The sequence below is a fragment of the Eleginops maclovinus genome, chromosome 1 (genome assembly GCF_036324505.1).
Source record: "Eleginops maclovinus isolate JMC-PN-2008 ecotype Puerto Natales chromosome 1, JC_Emac_rtc_rv5, whole genome shotgun sequence".
Classification (NCBI taxonomy): domain Eukaryota; kingdom Metazoa; phylum Chordata; class Actinopteri; order Perciformes; family Eleginopidae; genus Eleginops; species Eleginops maclovinus.
In genome coordinates this window covers 10,168,897-10,186,284 of record NC_086349.1, presented here as the reverse complement: position 1 = coordinate 10,186,284, position 17,388 = coordinate 10,168,897, and the positions used below count along the sequence as shown (strand labels likewise).

The 17,388-nt window shown below is 40.0% G+C and overlaps 1 protein-coding gene across 1 annotated transcript; it reads right to left on the bottom strand.

Annotated features, from left to right (window-relative positions):
• Window positions 1-1,450: 1,450 nt before the first annotated feature.
• Window positions 1,451-16,183, bottom strand: LOC134872045 (prestin-like). Its single transcript, XM_063895138.1, has 20 exons — window positions 15,409-16,183; window positions 12,878-14,848; window positions 12,555-12,691; window positions 12,266-12,405; window positions 11,110-11,220; window positions 10,693-10,841; window positions 10,219-10,383; window positions 9,744-9,896; window positions 8,933-9,015; window positions 8,609-8,756; window positions 7,928-8,041; window positions 7,751-7,828; window positions 7,407-7,502; window positions 7,163-7,269; window positions 5,836-5,905; window positions 4,010-4,099; window positions 3,702-3,875; window positions 2,726-2,780; window positions 2,298-2,422; window positions 1,451-1,658 (listed from the first exon to the last, which is right to left on the bottom strand). The coding sequence occupies exons 3-20, from the start codon at window positions 12,689-12,691 to the stop codon at window positions 1,620-1,622; spliced, it is 2,034 nt and encodes a 677-aa protein (XP_063751208.1). The 5' UTR covers window positions 12,878-14,848; window positions 15,409-16,183; the 3' UTR covers window positions 1,451-1,619.
• Between the last annotated feature and the right edge of the window lie 1,205 nt (window positions 16,184-17,388).

Below are 17,388 nucleotides of genomic sequence, written 5' to 3'. Positions count from 1 at the left end.
ACGCACAAGACTGGCACCAGATAACAAGCTTTTATATTTATTAATGTATTTACCTTATCTTATCAATAAGAGACCGGAATCAATAGGTCACTATTGATTATTTTAATGCATACCCACTTACTGTAGGTATGCTTCTTTTGTAGGTCCGTTATCATGCTTAGTTTTTTATTTGGCATTCATTTAACCCTGGATATTTTGTATCTTTTCATGATTTCTGGCATAAACTGTTGGAAAATTATGATAGAGCCAGGAAACTAAGGAAACATATAAGGCATTGAAACACATACAAAATAAAAAAGCAAGAGCAAAGATAAGGCAATTTAACTAAATTAAAGATCTCCAAAAATGAAAGGTTTCAGTCCATATTAATAACACTTTACAACGTGCATGAAACAGTGTCCACCCCACCATAGGACACATATTGAGAGTTGTGTTGAACCTCTTCCTTTGTTCATATTATAACAAAGGTCAGTCACACAAGAACCATTTAACATCCTGATTTAACATTTAGTAGTTCTATATTTCGTCCTACCACTTGGTTATAACCGCACAGCTTATCTCATTCACACGATCTGCCTCTATAAATTAAAAATAAACCAGCATTTTCATTGTTACCTAATCCAAACTACAGAACAAGATAGACAGAGACTAAGACACGATTATGAAAAAAAGTCCCCTCCCATCCTCGGTATGTGAACTGTTGTGTTTTTTTGTGTGCGTCTTTTTTGTTATTGTAACTGTTGTGGGCTGCTGCTATATTCTAAAAGTAATTTATGAAATCTTTATATTACATTATCACACAAAAGATTTTAACAGCAGTACTGAAGTGGCGGATGTATTTATTACATTGTCAACCTTTGCTTTCTTTTATTTGTATCACTAATGTTTTAGGGCATCGGCTTCCTAAATCAGATACACTTTTTACAAATGTTCTCCTCTTCGCCGGCTTATATTAGCAATTTGTTTATTGACCATTAACAAGTTGCACACTCTATGGTAGCCATGGGGAGAGAGGGGACTTTAGGTTCTGCTATGCGCAGTACCAAGTAACCTTGGTTGCACAAGCAACATGTTGTGGCAGCATTAATAAAGTACTTTATCGAAAATTGCCCTGCAACGTCACGGAATGTGTTCGCATCCTATCTGAGGTGATTTTCAGCTAAGTGCTGCATCAAAAAGCATGCCCGAAAAACACAGCAAGCAAATGATGATACCTTCATGTTTTGTTCAGCAAGATGATCTTTACAAATAAACACATTTTTTATGATTTCCGATTAAATGCAGTTACCAGAAGTGAAGCGCACCAATCTGCAGTTGCAAGATCTGAATGACACCACCAATAAGCTAAAGGAGGACTAGAGTTCAAAGTAACTTGTGTTAACCAATAAATTCCATTTTTAGGACTGATTCCTGCAGCACCCTAATAATAAAGACATCAGTGAGGGTGAACTTTATGAAACAATTACATTTATTGTTTGTAAATGTGTGAGAAGTGTACAAAATACATATTATGAAAGGGGATAATTTGTGTTTCTGCCACCTTAAAGCCCCAACTATCACCACAGTGTTCTTGTGACAGTGAGATGACTTAACTGTCTGTTTACATTGAAAGGCAGCAGTCAAGTAGATTCACATTCAGTTGCATCTGAAGTAAGTTCCTGATAAGAGATAAAAACAAATAAACAAACAATAATATATTGTAAAATGCAGCTCGGCACTTTATATTCAATAAGAATGGGTGTCATGTAAACTGAGTACTGCACTGATCTTGTACTCCTACAACATTGTAGGACAGGTTTAAAATAGGATCAAAATTGAGGCAGAGGGTCTTTTTTATTTTGCCTTAAAGATACCTGGTGTCTATCTCCCGCAATGCCACTTAAACTGCTGCCATTTTGGTCTGAGATTTTTTTTGTGTTATGCTAGTAGCGGCTAACACCACCAATCAATTTTGAATTTTTTTTATTTGCAGTCCTCAGCCCCAACTGACGCTGACTTAAGTGACATCGCTTGAGGACACTGAGATTTTGGACGGCTCATTTGAGGGCCACAAGACGTGTTATACAAGTCCAAACATGCAGCACTGTTACTTGACACCTGATAATAGACTGATTTCTAATGTGCCTCCAATGAATACTGGAAATCTCATGGTCCAATTCAACAAAACGAATGCATAAAAAAGTATTGTAATTTCTTAGGGCTCACAAACCATTGTATAAGAAAACATCTTAATTGCTAAATAAGAAACACAGCAAAAGATATATAAATGTAACAGTTGGAAGTGAGAGGATTTGTACCTCCAGAGGCTTGGGCAGTATACTGAGGCAGCGCTGGACAGCATGATGGACCGATGGGAAGACACAGGAGCTGAGCAGGCTGTCCGGTATACAACCCTGAGTCTGGAGCTTAGATAAAACCATTTCTGTGGACATACACAGGGAACAATTCCTTCAATGCAGGTACATATGACAAAATATTGCTTGGTTTTGTGGTTGGATGTGTTTGTGTGATGATTCGAAGCTCAAAAACTGTTACTGTTGATACATGATGAAAAAGCTGTGTCAAGCAGAGCTACAGTAAGGGAGGGGTTGTGGGAAACTGACCTGAGCAAACATTAACAGCCCAACTCCAGACAAAGAGAGTGTGTGTGTGTGTATGAGTAAGTAAAGAGACTTAGGAAGAGTGGCTCTATAGGAGATAAGTGAGCATGAAACATAAAGCTCACCTGGGCACGCTGCCAGACACACACTGACACCGTGGAGTTCAAAGTCTCCTACAACCTGGTGACACACACACACACACACACACACACACACACACACACACACACACACACACACACACACACACACACACACACACACACACACACACACACACACACACACACACACACACACACACACACACACACACACACACACACACACACACACACACACACACACACACACACACACACACACACACACACACACACACACACACACACACACACACTTCTTTTATCAATAAGGTTCAAAGAAGAGGACGAGATAACAAAGGCATATCAGTAGAACTAGTAATTCATCAAAAACTGGGAGAAGTTTGCGACCATAAGAGGGTGTGTCTCATATCCTCATTATGTAACTGGCAATTACTAAATACATCTAAATGAAATAATAATTTCTTGTGAGAGACTTTGATCTGCAGAGAGGAGCGGAGTGAGGACAGCCAACCATTACAGCAACTGACCAAAAAAAACCACAGTGATGTTAACGGCATAACAGAAATGACAGGGCTAAATTTAGTCAAGCTAAAAATAACTTGAAACTAGTGTGCTTTATATTTTGTTTTGTTTGCACATGTAGTTTTTCCAGCAAACAAAGCGACAAACTATCAGATTAGATAAATATCTGATATGTTACTTGAAACTCTTCAATGACAAATGATTTTTGGTTTGCTTCCTTTAAATAAGTCAGTAAGGTATTTGTTGCACTAGGCCTTCTTAGTGCACACTGACCATTATAAACATGCAGGATTATATGATAGCTTTTATCCATGGAAAAAAGAAGAAAAATGCAGAAATAGTAAGTCTCGGAATTGTAAAATCAGTTCAAAATGTGGAGATACTAACTAATACATGCATGTTTATCATGGATCACTTCATCATCCCTGAGTGAATAATACATATAATTCCCTCCAGTGAGTTCTTCCCTCACCTTGCAAAGTGCTGTTATGGCCATAGAGTCCATAAAGGTGACCGAGCTGAGATCCAGAACCACGCAATGAGTGTGTGTCAACGCATCGTCTGATGAGGGGGAGGAGGGGGAGGAGGAGGGGGAGGTAGAGGTGTGGACTCCAGCTGGGTTCTCCTTCTGACCACGACTCACTGTCTGGATGTGGGGAGGAACAGTTTCACGTAAAATGCATCTCAACTCTATGACTATACATCAACTCTTATTTGATATGAATAGCCCTCTTTTATTTTATTTACTGTGTGTGAGTGTGTTTTTGTGTGTGTTGGCACCTGTCTGATCTGTGTGAAGATCAAATCAGAGTTGGCAAAATAAATAGGACTTGAATGGGAGAGTATGGTCACCCCAGGTACTTGCTTTGCCTGTTGGAGAAAACATCAAAAACAACAGAGTCACACGCACAACTTCACTTTGTACCTGCGTTACAACTTAATAGTCACAAGCTGGATCAGAATTTGCTAAATATATTGCATTTACAGTATGTATTTGCTACCCAAATGGCACAAACCGAGAAAGGATTCAATGCTTTTGGAAACGTTTTTGAAATATTCAATAAAACACTTTGATTAATGTCTACTTCAGGGACACAACGATCTTCTATTTGAAAAAAAAACAAAAACAGCATCAAAGACAACCAAAAGGAAAGACAACAGAATCAGGGAGAACTTCTTCACAGATATCTGCTGCATGCACGATCCCTGATGTATGACAGGTAGTTGACGGAGGGGAGTGAAGCAGAGTCAGGAGAGAATCAAGTGGAGGGAACAGAGAGCAGAGTGTTGACAGGGATTCTCTGGTCTGAGCCAAAACAGATTGCCTTTGTTGACAGTTCAGGGTTCTGATTTGTGACAGATGGCGTTTCTCAGCCAGGGATGCGTTTTTGTGGTTTTTGCCTGCGCAACACCATGGTTTGACGGCTTGCAAAATATATACTTTGCAAACTGGTTTATATTTATGAATGCCTTTCCATCATGTGAAAAAATGACCTTCATTCAGACTGACAATGATCTACATCCTGCATGTTTCTACACAGCAAATGCTTGCTGCGTGAATGTGCATTTGCATTGCAGAAGTTGTGCTCCAGTTTAATAATGTGTGTGTTTCATGTGCAGACAAAAGACGGGCCCTGGAGAAATTAGTATTAACTGTGTTTCACACTGATGGCAGTTTAGATATGCTACTCCACACATTAGCAATCAGCTAAGATCATCAGGGGTCAGTGTGAGTCATCTGTCTATCAGTTCAGAGTCAGGAGGAGACAGGCTTTGGCATACTGAAGGTGTATTATGACCTGCTGCACAATTATGAGCAGTAACAACATGACATTCACACAGTGCCATAATGTCATTGTTTAATAAGACACACTGAGGTGATTTTGACTCTTTGCTGCATTCATTTTCTCTAGTATCAAGATAGGAACAAAAGTAGAATTGGCCTGTTCTAAGATTTGGGGCCAAAGAACAAAAGGAAACCAGCCGCTCTATGGCAATGCTTTACGTTTTCTCCATTGAAAAGGCATCTGAGAGGGCGCTTTATCTCTTTTTATGGACATCAGGGCACCTTACAGGGCACTTAATCATTTATTATCCACCATAGAAGAATCCAAGAGAGCACTTTTTCCTTATTTCTTCATATGGGGGCATATGCAATCCAGAAGTGGATTTCCATGCACATATTACTGACAAGAATGTGATCTTTCTCAGCTCTTTTAATCATTTTATTCCTTAAAAATGCATTAATGTCTGTATAGATATGACATAAGGAATCCTTTTGTGGCAAGATTAGAGGTCCATAGCTTCAGAAAACTGACTATAAGGAAAAGACAGACAATGTATTAAAGCCTGGTGGAGATGGACAGAAGCCCACCATGTTCATCCTTTAAACCAAAACAAAGGGAAGGCAGAAGAAACACAGATAGAAAATGATGAAAATTCTGAGGCTGCATTCAAAGGGTTGTTTTTGTGTTTCATTTGACTCCCTAACTACCTCCGGGCTTCACTTTGCTCTGCTTATCATGAAACCGATCAAACTTTAATCAAAAAGTTTCTTCAAACAGGTTTTTGGAGACTTGTTGTGACCTGAGACAGATTGAGCTTACCTCAGCGTACAGTTCCACGTCTCTGTAACAGTCTGTACCAGGAATACGACCATAAACTACAGTGGAGGAGCTGGAAGAGAAGGCAGGATGAAAGACATGAGAGAGACAGGGGAGAGACAGGGGAGAGACAGGGGGGAGACAGGGGGGAGACAGGGGGAGACAGGGGGTTATTATTGAGGGTGCACGTCTGTCTGGGAGACAAGGGAGAGGAGCAAAGAAAATACAAAACTTCTCAAATTTGATGAAACAAGTGAAATGAATGAAACTAAATAGATGATATGGCTTTAGCACATACAGTATATTTAAAACATGATTCTCAGTGATAACCCCAACACAGTAGCCCCACAGGGGACCGTGCTGTCTCCCTTCCTGTTCACCTTATACACCACTGACTTTCAATACAACTCAGAGTCGTGTCATCTGCAGAAATTTTCGGATGACTCTGCAGTGGTAGGGTGTATAAGGGATGGACGGGAGGAGGAGTACAGAGCGCTGGTGGATAATTTTGTAGAGTGGACTGGAAGAAACCATCTGCTTCTGAATGTGGCCAAGACCAGAGAGATGGTCATTGACTTCAGGAGGAAGAGGACGTCTCCACTGGCCCTGTGCGTTCTGGGTGAGGATGTGGCTGTGGTAGAGGATTACAAGTATTTGGGAGTGCTCCTTGACAATGGACTGAACTGGAGGGCTAACACTGACGCTGTGTACAGTATATATATATGTTTTTTTGTATTGTAACTATATTGCCTTGTTTTTATGCTGCTGCAACATAAAAATGTCCCAAATTGGGATCAATAAAGTAATTCTATTCTATACATATTTTTTTATGTATTTATTAAAAGGGGACGGCTGTCTTTTACTTTTCTGACCCAATTTTACCCTTTGAGTAACAAGCTGGCTTTTCTGACTTTAAGGCCACCATTTTCCCACCCTGATAGTGTATAAAGAGCGAAAAATTACTTAAAATAGTAAATAAATTTGCCAATAAAATGTAATTAAATCTCACAATAAAAAAGAATTCCTAGAAAAAAATAGTGTTTTATAATATGTTTATAAGAGGCTATATCTTTTTAATTATTTTTTATTTTAGGGACTTGTATTTCATAACATTTATTTATTTCATGGTATTTTATTTTATTTTCTAATTCAATGTTTCTTTCTGTATGAAGACTTTAATGTCATAGCCATATTTCTTTATATCATAAGCACATTATTTTCATTTTCTTGAATATCGGATGAAATGGCAATCCATAAACATAGAGTCTGATAATAATAACTAAACAGTAACTGATGTGAAATGTATCAACTGTTGATGATATTTACTGACTGTTGAGTCCTGTAGATGAGTGTGAGCAAAGAGAAGACGACAGCCACAGCCAGACCCAGGTCCAGGTTAAACACCAGCGTGGAAATCAGCGCAGTGACCCACACCAGCTTTAAGAGAGGAGGAGAGGGGTCTGTGATCAGAGGTGGACCAGTGGGGTTTCTAGCAATGATTTTATGCTTGTGTGTGTGTGTGTGTGTGTGTGTGTGTGTGTGTGTGTGTGTGTGTGTGTGTGTGTGTAGCCCACCAGGTCTAATCTGTCAGACTTCCAGAGCACACACACATCTTTGAACTGAGCCAGTATGCCCCGCAGGTTCACCACAATGATCACTGCCAACACTGCCTGGAACAGATAGCAATGTGTTACCGAACTAATATGAGTCATCCTGACGGTAAGTCTCTCCAGATGGAGCATGACTTGACATTTTCTTCAAACATCTTCACTGATTTGCTCCATTATTTCATCATCATCTGTGGTGGCTTATGGGAAGCCATACAGGCTGGAGAACTGCCAACACACACCTTTTGTTACTTGCTTAACAACATATATGATTAAGATAAATACTATTTGTCATCTAATATGAACGTTACCTTTGGCAGCTGCTCAAAGAGGTGCCCAATTTTCAACAGGATGGTGAGAATTAACAGAGCTGATACCAAACCAGCCATCTAAGATTTGGGCACAACAGAGAGAACACATTAAAACACATTTCAGATCAAAGGTGAGCTGTGTTTTTTTTGTTTGTTGTTTTGAATCAAAAACAATACCTGTGATTTGACACCGATACTGTCCTGGACCATACTGCGAGAGAAGGAGCAGCTGACAGCGAAGCACTGGAACATTGCTCCTACGGTGTTACACAGACCCAGAGCCAGCAGGTCCTGAGACAGAAGGCATGAATTTGAAAAGACGGTAAGCAATCTGCTCAATACTTTATGTAAATATAGCTGTGGATCGAGGCTTCTGTATCATTTACTGCCAGAATGATCCTTCTTTATTTGAGTTACTGTTGCCTTTCTATCATATTGAACCAGTCTGGCCATTCTGACCTTTGGAATCAATAAGACATTTTCGCCCAGAGAATTCACTCACTACACTCACTGGATATTTCCCCTTTTATTGGACCCTTCTCTGTAAACCCTAGAGATGGTTGGGCATGAAAATCCCAGTAGATCAGCAGTTTCTGAAATATTCAGACCAGCCCGTCTGGTACCAACAACCATGCCACGTTCAAAGTTACTTTAATCACCTTTCTTCCCCGTTATGATGCTCCATTTGAACTTCACCAGATTGTCTTGAACATATGTACAAGCCCAAATACATTGAGTTGCTGCCATGTGATTGGCTCATAAGATATTTGCGTTAAGGGGCAGTTGAACAGCTGTACATAATAAAGTGGCCCGTGAGTGTATATACATATTGAGCGGTAACAATTGCCATGAATGTACCTGACTGGAGTCCATATGGTAGCCGTGTTTGTTGGCAAACACTGAACCCAACGCTGAGAGGTAACTGAAGCTGACCAGAGCCACAGACAGAGCGGGTAGAAACAGCTCTCGGGCCTGAGAGACAGAGGGGAGGACTGGGGCGGCAAGGCTGAAGAAGAGAAGCATGAGGAAGAGAAAGAAAGGTGAATGCCGATTGTTTGGTTTAACAACGATAATCTGCTTCAGCAAAACAAAAAACAACACTTACAGTAGGAAAAACTGTTTGTTTTAGAATATTACTAACTAGATGACAAGGGAAAACAGACATGACACAGTTCTACTGACCCACTGGGTATGTCTCCTACCACCTGGACTGTGTGCTGGCCGGCCAGATCCATCTGCACGGACACGATGGTGCCCAGCACAATCTGCGGAGAGAAACAATGGACGTGACAAAGTGCAGAGAAGGTCCCATTTGAAAAACAATAATATATAGTAGTCTTAATGTCAGATCAGTTGGTCTGTTCATACACATGCACGTACACATACACGCATTATCATAATCAGATGGCTTTTCCAATACTAGTAGTGGGTTAGAGCTACACCGACTGCAGTTTACCATAACTCAACAGATCGTGAAGTTTGGTATCTTAGCTAAGCATAACTTAACACAGAGTCAAAAATATTGCTGTATTATAAGTTATAGATTTTATTCATCCATGTTGTATAAGTCATCAGGATACTATGAGAAATCATATCCATGTAATTTTAAGATTATAAAATATAGCTTTTTTGTTTTTTATTAAGTAACAAGCCTAAAATATTAGTTTCTAGTGCCAATAATATCTTCAGTTTAGGGTATCGTTACAATGATCAACAAAGAACTAGACTGCAGTCCGTACACTAACTACAACCGCTACTTGCTTAAAGAATCTTTATAATAAATGACATTGAGTAAAAGACATCAGAGGAAAGAATTATGTTGGGAGATATATGTATATTGTATAATTGTGCTTTTGGTTATGAAAATGTTTTATATAACTGTGAGTCATCAGTTCAGATCATCACTGTGGCATCTTTCCATCTGGGAGAGTCTACTCAACGTGTGTACTGTATGTGTGTGTACATGTACATGTGTGTTTGTGCATCCCCTCACCAGTATAAGTTCCCACGGTATGGCGACAGGCAGCTTTTTCTTAAAGCGCTCATTCAGCATCTTGCCTCCGATTAGTATCACCATGGAAACCACGGAGAGGCACAACGCTCCCGGTACAGCACTGGTCACTCCGAGCAAAACATCCTTTAAAGTCTGGAAGAAAACACAAGCAACACAAGATATCGGCTTCCTCTTCTTTTTGAAACAGACTGTGGGATTTTTTTCTGTGCAAACTGCTCCACTACACAATAGAAGTCATGGTGTAAGGGAGCTGGATGAAAACCACGTCCTGCCAATAGCTGATAAGCAACCAAACCCAGCCTACACCTTCAAATCCTGCCAGTGTATGCCAACTTTTATTACCTCTGTAGTGCCAAGAATAAATACACGCTCACTCCAGCTGAGAGAGGATTTCAGAGGCTATAGGAGTTTTAAAATGCTTCCCCGAGGATACTCTAACAGTGTTTGGACCGACCCAGGCTGAAGGCAGCAGTCCAGTGTATCTGTGTGCAGGTATTCCAGTCATCAGTGGCAGCTGCAGGGCGATCACATGCAGACTTCCTGCTGTGGTGTAGCCTCTGATGACAGGATCAGACAGCCAGCGACACACACCGCCTCCACGCAGCAGGTACAGCAGGAGCTGAAGGAACACACACAGAGACCTAGTTTAGAGTTCTCTATAGATCTGAGCCTAATATGTGTGCTGTTTCTTTGATTATGAGAACCTTTACCGACTTCACAAGTTATGTCTCCCACACATTCAAGAAGAGGAAGAGATGCATGATTATGAGCCTGTACCTTCTGTTGGTCCATGTATTGTCTAATACATACGTGTGTGTGTGTGTGTGTGTGTGTGTGTGTGTGTGTGTGTGTGTGTGTGTGTGTGTGTGTGTGTGTGTGTGTGTGTGTGTGTGTGTGTGTGTGTGTGTGTGTGTGTGTGTGTGTGTACCTGTATGAGGCCAGAGAGGAAGGTGACTTGTAAAGCCACGTTCACTTTTGCAGCTTCCACTTCGGCCTGACTCTCTCCGTTGTTGATGCTAACCGACTCCACGTTGGCTGTCACAGACCCAATCACGATGGCCAGGACGGCAAAAGTACCTGCAACACATAAACAGACCCACACACTTTGTAAACAACTACTTTACTCCCTTAACAATAGAGTTTAAGGTTAAAACACATGGATATTTACTGTGAATGTTACATTATATATAGTAAAACACTTTTTTTTTTTTGTGAATTAAACATATTTTGTGTCAAAGTCACATAAGTTTCAGGTAGTGCTCTTGAGGAAAGCACTCATGCAAGACCGAACCAAGCAGTTTCTACATAATAACACCTTTTCAGAAAAGTTAATGTAGACAGTCACCAATGGAGAGGTGTCTAGAGGTGCCGAAGATGAAGTAGATGATCAGAGGATAGAGGGAGGTGTAGAGACCAAATGCAGGAGGCACTCCCACCACCATGGCGTTGGCCATACCTGCGAGAGAAGAGGAGAGAATGAGTAAGTGGTGCACATACAGCCGCGGAAAAAATAAGAGACCACTTCAGCATTATCAATTTCTCTTGTTTTATTATTTATAGGTTTGTCTTTGAGGTAAATGATTTTTAACATTTTTTTTATTGTATTCTATAAACTACTGACAATGTTTCCCTGTGTTGAATTCAACTGGAATGGCTGCAGTATGTAGAGATAAAGATTTAAGAAACATTTTCAGTGGTCTCTTATTTTTTCCGGTGCTGTAGCCTATACATCACTAAAAGCACAAAGAAAGCCCTATATCAATAATTCAGAAATTTCCTACCATTGAGAGCTATTTGATATTGCATATTTCCACGTGTCCTATAAAAACAGTAAGTTCTGGAGGGACCTACCAGGTATTCATTGACCCTAGCAGGAGCTTACAGCGCTCTATCGGTATTTCCAGAATAACTACTCACTAAACAACTTTGTCAAACATTCCTGCCTACTGCAATAATACTCAAATCCCCTCTGGCTGGCAGAGAATTCACAGCTCCATCGTTTCTCTTTTGTTAACTGGACTTATTACTTCACACAGTACATTGTACATGTATTTTTAATTTAATATGCCATTCTTGCTCACTAAATGTATATAATATCCTACTTTTATATAGTGTTAGCTGTAATTAAGCACTTCAATAGTGTCTCTGTTTCACTCTTTTTATTCTTATTTCTAATTATGTGCAATACTTTGTTTTGATGCTGCTGAAACAAAAACATTACCATAAACATAAAAGTATATCTTATCTTGTTGGGCTGGATTGAGTTGAAATACTGTAGGTGATGACCAGCACAATACAACAAATATATGATATCTATTGTATCACACATTTGTATGTCAAGGGAGCTTTAAAGGTACTTTTTTGTCCGAGTGGTGTCTAAACATTTGTTGAAAAGACAGATATAACATTATCTTCGTGAGGCTGTTGTGTTATGCAGCTTGTTGTCATTTAAAATATGTTAAGACTCTTTACGTGGTTATCATCTGTTGCAGCATCCCCACCTGTTGGCAGATGTATGATCCCAACACTGATTCCAGACACCAGGTCTCCAAGGGCGTTTTCTCTGATGGAGTAGTGAGGCAGCCATGAGAGGACAGGAAAAAAACCCAGCAGGATGCTCTTCACCCTGGGACCGGAACACCTGAGAGACACACACACACACACACACACAAACACACACACACACACACACACACACACACACACACACACACACACACACGGCTCAAATTTGAGATAAAGAGCCTGGCTCAAACAGAGGCCAAAAACGAAACATAAAATCCCACATACCAACATTGTGCTTTTACCCTCTCCAAAACGGACAGGGACTTGTTTTTTACGCGCTGCCCAAGGATATCCAACTGTGCTTCGTCGAGGGCGACAGCGAGATAAGGCTGCCTGTTGTGGGGAAGGCCATCTTGCTCCATCTGAAATGTCAAAGATACTGGCAATACAGTCACGGTTCACTCGTTCATGTGTTTGTTTAATGTATCTCATGTTCTTTTTTGCATCAGTGTAAAATGAGTCAGTTAAATAACAAAGATCAAGACGAGTACAATCAACGGTTAAGATAACAAAAATAGACCAAAGCATTGAGAGAGAGAGCAGCTGACCTTATCTGTACCACCACAAAGCTGTGAGCACAAAGAGTTTGGGTGGAACAGAGTGCATGTACAAACACAAACACAGGCAGTTTATGGCCACAGAATTTGTGATAAAAGCTTGGCACAGGGTCCAAATGTACACACATAAAGGCAAACAACTAAACCTATAATTTTACTTACCAACCTTGTGCCTTCACCCTTTTAAAAAAGGACATGGACTTTCAAAGAACATGCAGCTGAGCTATGTCCAGGGCAACAGCGCTGTAAGGCTGCCTGTAGTGTAGTGAGGAAGGCCATTTCATTCAAAGCTGTCCATCTTTGTTCTTGTGTGTGTTTAATGGGTGTAAAGCTCTTTTTTTATAAAAAACATTGTAAAATGTGTGTATAAAGTTAGATTACAAAAATGAAAAAGAGTATTAGTAACTGATAACCAAAACACAAAAGCATTGAGAGAGAGCAACTGACGTACACACACAGTTTCACAAACTCTCACACGAGTCAGGGAAAGTTGGGAACAGCCTTGAACTCTGCACGTTACAGAGAGTTAACAGCCCCTTTCTCCTCCCCTTCACTCCCCATTCAGTATATCTGAAAGCCTCTATTATTGCAGCTCAGCTTTCAGAGACTCTGAATGTGTGTCTGTGTGTCTGTGTGTGTGAAAGAGTGAGTGATAGAGAAACAGAGCAAAATAGAAAAATACATACTTTGTGTTTTAATCTAAATATATTCCATTTTACAAAATGGGTAAAGCTATTCCAACTGAGAAAATGTAAAACTAATTAAAAGACTGACATTGGGGAAATGAAGAACGAGATGCACAGGTAGAGAGGAAGAAGCAAAACAATTATGAAAAGAGAAAAGATTTCCAGTTGTTTTTCATTGTTCCTCACTACAGGACCATTTGAACAGCAAATTGTTCAAATATGTACAATATGTGAAATATGTTCAGCATTGCAGTTCAAATCTTTCAAAAAATAATCTAATATGATCAACAGAATGTGAATAGTTAACTGTTCCGAGTTGTAAAAAGCATGTATTTTGTTTAAAGCAAAGTTATGTAAGTAAATTAGCATGCTTTGTGACTAGCCTAGGACCGTCCTTTCTTGTAATACCACTTGTTCCTCGAGAGGTGATAGCACCAGTCTGCACTTGGATGAAGAACGAAGGCTGCCAAGATCACAAGCTTGTTTACGATACAGCCAGGGATTAATGGCACAGTAAACACAAAGATGACTGATGCTCTTAGCAAGCCACCTTTATCACCATCCCATCCCCCGCTAGAAGCAATACACTGGCTGAAAAGAAAGTTAATAATTGATATTTTAAAAAGCAACACAGGAGTAAAGATTGGCGTTTTTTCCACGGTTAAACATTTGGCGAGTAATGATGTTTGAGGCTCGCAAAAATGTGTCTAATGTTAGTGTTAACACTGCAATTTGTGAATCATGGAGGCGAAATGCTGAACCCCTATTTGTGAGGATCATGTGGCCAGACATGAAACATTGCACCTTTAAAAAAAGATTTAAGGATTCAAGATCAGGAAGAGTATAATCCTCAATTGGAAATGTATTAACAGAATATTCGACAGAGAACATAGCCAAGCAGTTTCATTTATTCACAGTAAACAAAGCATATCTATCTTTCTAAGTTACTCTAAATTGGAAATGGTGCATTGATGTTTAAAATGTAGCAATAAAAATATACTACTTTTTAGAAAAGTTTGTGTCAAAATAATTGGAAATACAACTGTCCAGGCATTTCTTCAGTAGTGTATCTGTTTCAAAAGCAGCATGAGGTTTTTGATGCGTTCGGCACGGCAGCGAGGCGACTGGTGAAGCGGCAGCTCGAAGAAAGAGAAGGTGAAACTCCGAGAGAAACTGAGGTTGGTAACGGGACGCAGTGGAGGGAGACGGGGGGGGCGAGGCACCCGCCGCTGGGGCAACAACCTCCGCCTCGCACGCAACCCTCTAACGCCTCCACCTGCACCGGGGAGAGGAACAGACATGTTGACAGTAAATGAGTCACAAAACTTAAAAAACATCAGGGCCCTTATTCAACAGCGTTGACCCACATAGGTGTTTTCATTACCTGGTGGTTTCAGGACAGTGAAATGTGGGTCATAAACACCTTCTTCACTCTCTTATGTAAAACTTACTGTAAATGGGCTTGAGTGACTTCAAGTAGCAGACCCCTTATACTGCAGAGAGTTTGTGTTGTGTTAGCAGGAAAAACCCAGATGTAAATAATAACCTTAATGCGTTATAAGCTGCCGTCAGACCGGGCTCGTGAGCTTGTGGTGACGACATGGGAAGTTGTGTAACAGAATGAACTGTTTTGATTTGGAAAGTTGCCTTAACACTGCTGCTAGGTAACTGCAACATGGGTACCATGTCTAATCAACCATCAGCTAACATAATGCAGGAAATAAAAAGGCATAATAACAGAGAAATTGATGAGGCTATTCAAAATAAACAATATTTCCCGAAAGAATTTGAAATAAAAACGTATTACGAGTAAAAAAAAAATAAACATTGACTTACCATTCACAGAAATGAAGCTTCATGGCCTTTGACATTTCTTAAAACATCAGCAAACACGTCACATCTTGTGTATTACTAGCTTTAAGAGCTAGGTGTTTGTGAAGACTAGAAGACGGCAATGTTAATATAGACTCTTGGCGTGAACACAGTGAAAATACCTTTTAAGGGCAGCAATAGTTACAGAGTCAGTGATGTGATTTATCGGGATAGCAAATGAAAATGAGACCTCGTTAATGTTATTTGTTACACCTGTGATTATTCTGCTATGACCAGTCTAATCAGTCTGACTGAAAACACCTGTGTGATTACAGCATACATCATTAATTTGGCACTTTCACAGCAGACATCGCAACTTGTCACAGAAGGAAAAGCACAGGTGTTACTAATAAAATGAATATACATTTTCTGTTCAAGTTTCGCAGTTAGCCATGATTGTGAGCCAACATGCTCGACTTAAGGACGTAAAGCTGCTTGATGGAATTTGGCCATCATTTATTTTATTTTTTACACCTGTGTCTTTCCTACCCTTACCAAAATGTCTTCAGTGATTGTAAATTTCCCCCGCTGTACGACAAAGAAATAAGTTCTGATTTTGAATTACAGCTAAATGTGCTTATGCTAATGTTATTATAGGCTCTAGTAGTCAGGGAAAATCCACTTTGTGTTGCACATGGTCATAGTGGGGTTGTCTGTTGACCTTTTAGCATTATTAATGAAAGCTAACCATTATAACATTGACAGTTAGTCCTGACCGTGACTGGCCCTTGATCTTCCAGACTAACCTGTGGCACTGTCCTGAGGGACTGCACCAGGCGGAGATGGAGAGTTAAAACTTGAACTTGAAAGATCCTCCTCTTCGTTCTGTCTGTCCCTGTAAGGAGTGGACGGCGTGGGCTGTGGAGCAGGAGGGGTAGGAGGTGGAAGTAGAGGGGGCCTTGGAGGAGGAGGTGGAGGGATTGAGGTAAAGGAGGATTCGGAGAGAGCCAAGCCTCCCCAAGGCGTCATGGTGGTGTCGAGGATGGAAGAAGGCCCCGGATGAGGGTGAGAGGAAGTAAAGGATGTCGGTTGCTGGCTGCGTTTTCTGTGATAAGCATGATGGGGGCGCGGGAGAGCCGGGGAGGAGAGAGGTGGCTTAGCTGCTGCAAGAAAGGGGAGATTAGATAAAAGCTACAGAAAATACTAGTGTAGTCAATGCATTACATACAGACGTGGACAAAATTGTTGGTACCCTTCCGTTAAAGAAAGAAAAACCCACAATGGTCACTGAAATAACTTGAAACTGACAAAAGTAATAATAAATAAAAATGTATTGAAAAATAACGAATACAAATCAGACATTGCTTTTGAATTGTGGTTCAACAGAATCATTTAAAAAAACTAAATAATGAAATTGCCGTGGACAAAAATGATGGTACCCCTAGAAAAGACTGAAAATAATTTGACCACAGGGGCATGTTAAACTAAGGTGTGTCCTGTAATTAGCATCACAGGTGTATTCAGACTTGTAATCAGTCAGTCTGCCTATTTAAAGGGTGAAAAGTAGTCACTGTGTACCTTTCCTATCTTGTACCCAACAATTTTGTCCACGTCTGTATAACCCAATTACTGCGTCAATATATTTTGTCGCTTTAGTGTTTTTCTGTCACACTATCGCTTAAGCTGAAAGACAGGTTTGTGTTTATATAATATCTTTAAAAAAAATCACAATCAGCCTTGGAAAAATATGAAAATAATACTTTTGTTTCTGTCATATGATCAGATTCCTCATTCCGAGGAATAACACACTGGCTTAGAACTGTTTCTAAAAAGTGCTTTGCAACTGGTTAATCAATGGTACCCACTGAAATTTGCACACCTTTATGTAACATTTAAGCCCCTATTTGGACTATTAATTTATAAAATAAAATGTTGTCCTGGATTGACTTGCAACGGCGCATCAGACATTTTGCACTTGATGCTTTTTTAATAGTAATACTTACA